The sequence below is a fragment of the Ictalurus furcatus genome, chromosome 24 (genome assembly GCF_023375685.1).
Source record: "Ictalurus furcatus strain D&B chromosome 24, Billie_1.0, whole genome shotgun sequence".
Lineage (NCBI taxonomy): Eukaryota > Metazoa > Chordata > Actinopteri > Siluriformes > Ictaluridae > Ictalurus > Ictalurus furcatus.
This window is the reverse complement of record NC_071278.1, coordinates 7,355,012-7,360,011: the sequence shown is the minus strand read 5'-3', so window position 1 is coordinate 7,360,011 and position 5,000 is coordinate 7,355,012. Positions and strand designations below refer to the sequence as shown.

The 5,000-nt window shown below is 38.5% G+C and overlaps 1 protein-coding gene across 2 annotated transcripts in view; it reads right to left on the bottom strand.

Moving 5' to 3' along the window:
- Positions 1-3,055: 3,055 nt before the first annotated feature.
- Positions 3,056-5,000, bottom strand: part of prkcsh (protein kinase C substrate 80K-H) — a 13,636-nt gene continuing 11,691 nt past the window's right edge. For both annotated transcript variants that reach the window (XM_053612779.1, XM_053612780.1), the window contains exons 17-18: positions 4,452-4,618; positions 3,056-3,253 (exon numbers count right to left, since the gene is read on the bottom strand). In XM_053612779.1, coding sequence (XP_053468754.1) covers positions 4,472-4,618 — 147 coding nt within the window. In that variant the 3' untranslated portion in view covers positions 3,056-3,253; positions 4,452-4,471. The remainder of the gene's footprint in view (positions 3,254-4,451; positions 4,619-5,000) is intronic.

The window sequence follows — 5,000 nt, the reverse complement described above, 5'->3', positions numbered from 1 at the left end:
CCTGCTATGACAATATTCTTCATCCTTCTAAGGATCTGGTTTAGACTCCAGGTCTGGAGGGCCTCTACTCAGCAGATAAATACTGAATTTGTTTGAAGAGTTGGTTTGTTGCCCCCTCCACGGCCTGACCTGCTTCAAAACGTATCGGAACGGAAACCTCACATCTTTTTCATTTCTTAAAAATGACCTGTAACCTTCACGGCTCATTTTGCGCTTTAATAACAACTTGGCACTAACTAACTGAGGAGTCACAGCTTTGTCACAGATCACATCATATATTCTCTCCAAACCTAAATGTATATCCATGCATCATTTCATCACTGACGTCCACGTCTCTTGCTCTCTCTCTCTCGGAAATCCACCTCATGGCACATTTCACGTTATTCAATTACTGCAAGGCTTTTATTTTGCTTTTACAGCCATCATGCGCACACACACACACACACACACACACACACACACACACACACACACACACACACACACACACACATATTCCGGCCAATTTTGCCCACTCTGGTAATTGGTGAGGTGCCAATGAAAGGCATGATTACCTTAAAGTAATATCTCAAGCCTTAGTAACCTGCCTTATCAAGTTTTTGACTACCCTCCACATGTAGTGCCGGCAGGGAGGTGAGGGGCAACCAGGGCAATTTTTGTAATGCTCTTTCGAGGAAGTAGCTGGAGAAGGTTCTGGTGCAGAAAAAGAGCCCTTAGTGAGCCCACAAACACACCCACACACACTCACACACAGTAAATCCAGAGACCCTCTCCCCAAAAACTACAGTAGAGAGAGCCAGAGACAATGGCAGAATCACACCTACTGCACCGCTTGAGCAACAAAATACAAGAAATTGTTTAAAAAAAAAAGACAAAAAATTTTTTCCTATGGAACAGTAAGTGCAATGTGCTTCGTTTTTATATTGACTGAGAACAAAAGATATATATATTTTTTAAAAAAGAAATTAAACATCACATTGAAGTGGTTTGCAGAACAGTGAAAGAATCAAATGCGATAAACGACAAAAAAAAAAAAAACAGACAAAAAAATAACTAAACAAAACACAAGTGTTAACAGATTCATTAAAGGAATCGAACAAAAACACCAAGAGCTCTGATCTCTGATTGTCCCTTCCTTAGCCCCCCCAAAGTAGTGCTCTGACCATGCATGGTAAAGCAAACAAGCCCGATGTGGTACGTAAAAAGAGCCATTCTCTAAGACCGTGAAAGGAATACTGTCTAATATTTCATCAGTTTTAGCCCATGTCGATTTCAAAAATATCGTTTTGTTTTTTTCCTGTACTTTACTGATTTCTTTTACATATCAGAATCACATGTTAACTTAGTGTATTCGTGTCGTTGACGTTGCCATAGAGAACATACATGGGTTGAATATTTCTTTTGGTTGCTTATTGGGTACGATTTTATTCTCTTTTTTCCATTATTTAAAAATTAGTTGCTGTTCCTACAGTGTATGCAGGTTTTAGAATTAGTTAGGTTTATTTTGTTTTTATTATTATTATTATTATTATTATTATTATTTCAATCAAACTGTGCTCAGTTGTGTTTGTAAAAGTCTGTGGTAGCTTTTGTTGCAACATGAATAATTTAAACAGTAAAAAAAAAAAAAAATTCAATATAGCGCCAACGAACTTGTATTATTTGGGCGACTTTAAGCTTGTAGTTTTAACTTATTGTTAACTTAAAAACTATTTATTCTCATTATTATGATTATGATTATTATTATTGCCTCGTATAAAAAGTATGTTTTGTGTATATTTATGGTTTATTTCATATTTGCAAGTTTAAAAGAACTTTAATTTTGCCAAATGTGGATACACCGTTTTTGTTTTTTTGTTTGTTTGTTTTTTGTTTTGTTTTCCTTTCTTTCTAAAAAGGGAACAAATAGAATAAAAAAAAAACAGCTTTAGAATTACAATTTGGAAAAAGTTCTCCATAGGCAAAAAAATGCACTGCTATATTAAACTAACTGAACGTGTAAACATACATGCTGTGTTCTAGATGTTATGCCTTTACTGCCTGTGTTCTGTTTGTCTTGTTAAATGAAAACCTTTTGATTATTTGATCTAAAAATCACAGTCTTGTTTTATCCAGCCACGTTCAGACCCCCATGAAAGCAAGGAAGGAGGGAAGGAGAGTCTGGAGGAAAGACAGAAAGAAAGAATACGAGGAAATGGAAGGAGGAGATAAATAGACAGTGGAGCTGTACTTGAGCGGACTCTCCCGGAACCTCTCTTTTCAGACTGTTTAGCCGTGAAGCCTAAAATCCACAACTCCAGGAGCAGGCAGTGATAGAGAGGGGAGGGGATGGGAGGGGAGGGTTTGGGGGTATGGGGGGGGGGGTCATCAGTGGTTCCTCTGTTTCTCAACCAATTGTATTTTTGTATCGATTAATTTAGAAAGGGATGCAGAGTTACTTAGCAATGTTCTTCTTACACCATTTCTCACGGTACAATAATACAAAAACAATAACGGATTAACCACAAAAGCCTCCGATGGACATCAACGTTTGAGGGCAAAAAAGTGTCAAATCTCATTCGTTCCAAACACAACCAAACAACCAACAATGTAACAAAGGAGAAAAAACGAAATATATCTCTGTTTAGTTTAGGATATTTATTACTGGGATTACAGCTGAAAACGCTTGAGGACTTTTTCATGGAATTATTTAATTATTTGTACTTTACATGCCAGAAAAAAAAATAAAAGAAAAAGTTGCGAACTCTAGTGTCATGGTTGCTTTCCTGTCTGACTGAGTTTCTGTGGGCGGGGCCGACTGCGAACGCTGAAAACGCCCTGAGAACGACATTCTGTGTGGAATTAACTCAACCGCTGATGCATCTGGATGCTAAATACGAAGTGGAGGTTTCTCTCTACACAGTGTTATAATCATCAACATGCTCAACTTATTTATTTATTTATTTTTCTTAAGACTTCAGCCTGGAATTCTAAGCTATCTCTGAAACTACTCTGGTTAAGGATTGTTTAAAGGAAGAAAAAAAAAACTGCACTTCAACAGAAATCAGAAGAGCTGTGAATTTAAAACGTGACTTTATTTGTGATGGAATGTGAGCAGAATCCAATTTCAGTTTAAAAAAACACAAACAAAAAAAACAAACACCTTAATTTGAACTATTTTTCACCAAAATGTTGAGTGGAGCAGAGATAAGCCATTCAGCGCTGAGCCTCTGACCGTGGAACAGACACGACCCCTACGCTGTGACCTGGAACACTGAGAACAGTAACAGAAGTCACCCGCTTTCAATCAGCTGCTGTCTAAATGTCACAGGAGTCTACTGAGGTTTAGACTTTAATATAATAGAAATCAATTCAGAACTATTGTCACGCCCTAATTAAAATGAGCAAAAACAAAACCAACAAAATGAACAGCGGGCGTAATAATATTTTGACCTTAAACATATGGTCAGTCTGTATAGTTTCCCCCCGCCCCCCAGACGTAAAGAGCTAAATGTCGGTATTAAAAATGATCAGGCCTGCCAAATAATTGAAAAAGCAATATTCTTTAGGCACACAATTTTGTTACGTTACATTTCGAGATCAAATAAAATGACTGTTTAAGGACAAGACAAGTAACCTCTGCTACTGTTTGAGTGGAAAGCTTGGATTTAATTGTGTGTAATGTTAGGGCTGGGCGCTATGACTATAAAATATTGACAAACAAATCGCCATACGCGTTAATGAATGTCCTTACATTTACCATTAACATTTATAATAGATGTTTTTGAAGATATTATATAAATCAGTGTGTCTCAAAGTGGGGTCAGATGAAGTTTAAATAGCGAGGGCTATTATTTGAACAGTTTGTGAAATGTACTTTATACTTAAAGGAGTCTCTGGCTGTAAAAAGTGTGAGAACCCTGGATATAAAATCATGAGACAGCTTTTTTGTTTGTTTGAACATGCATCGCTATCGTATTGTGAGCCGTTTCTGAGCAAACCTGCATGCCGCGATACGTTATGTACCATAGAAACGTCTTCAAGTATCTCAGGATATTTTTGGCATATAGCCCAGGTGTAATACTTGACTAATATGTAATATCTTTGCTCAGTTTCATGAACTAAACTGGTGTAAATCAGTCAGTCTAAATTGTCTCACTACATGAACAGTTGACTTCCTCGGCAGGCTAAGGGGCACTGAATGAATTTTCAGTGCAGGGTCTGTGCGCCATTGCAGCTCGAACACTGATCTTCCTCTTCTGTTCGTGCTGACCTCTTCCTGGCAGCCATCACAACTCCCTGCATTTATATGCATTGTTTTTTGAAACCAAATTCAGTCTGTGAACCCTCACTGAGGCGAGCTGTAACTGGTGTGGATGAGTGTTGAACCTACAGCTCCAGTGGAGCCTATTGCTGCTTATAATAAAATGTTACATGAACTCATAGCTAAAGTTGAGGGGAATTAAACTCACTGCTGGAAAGACACGAGGCACTAGAACTCGTCGTGCCCGTGCAGGGAAGGGTCGATGGTGGACGGCTCGGCGCACACAGCTGGCGTGGTGAACTCCATCAGGTATTCACAGCGACTGGGCTCCGAGGTGGATGTGACCATTGTCTCTTTCCCACAGGTCATCTTTACCTAAAGAAGGTTGCAAATTAAAAACAAAATGCACTGCTACTGGTGCAAGATGTCCAGTACCAGGCTTACAGGAACATGTGGTAAAATATGTGAAGGTGTGTGTGTGTGTGAGTGTGTTGAGTAGCGGTTGAACTGGAAACCTTTCAAGACTTAGAATTGGCTCAAATGAGCAGAAGTGCAGGAACAACCATTTCTTAAAATATCCATCGATCTCAGCAATCAAACAGTCCCAAAGCATGAAGGATCCACCACCACGTTTCACAGCAGGCATGGATATGTTTTTTTTATTTTTTGCAGTCCACATTTCATGGTCATGGTGCTAGTAGCTGAAAAAATGATTTTGGTCTCATCTGCCTTCAAAACACGAACACAATGACGTTCA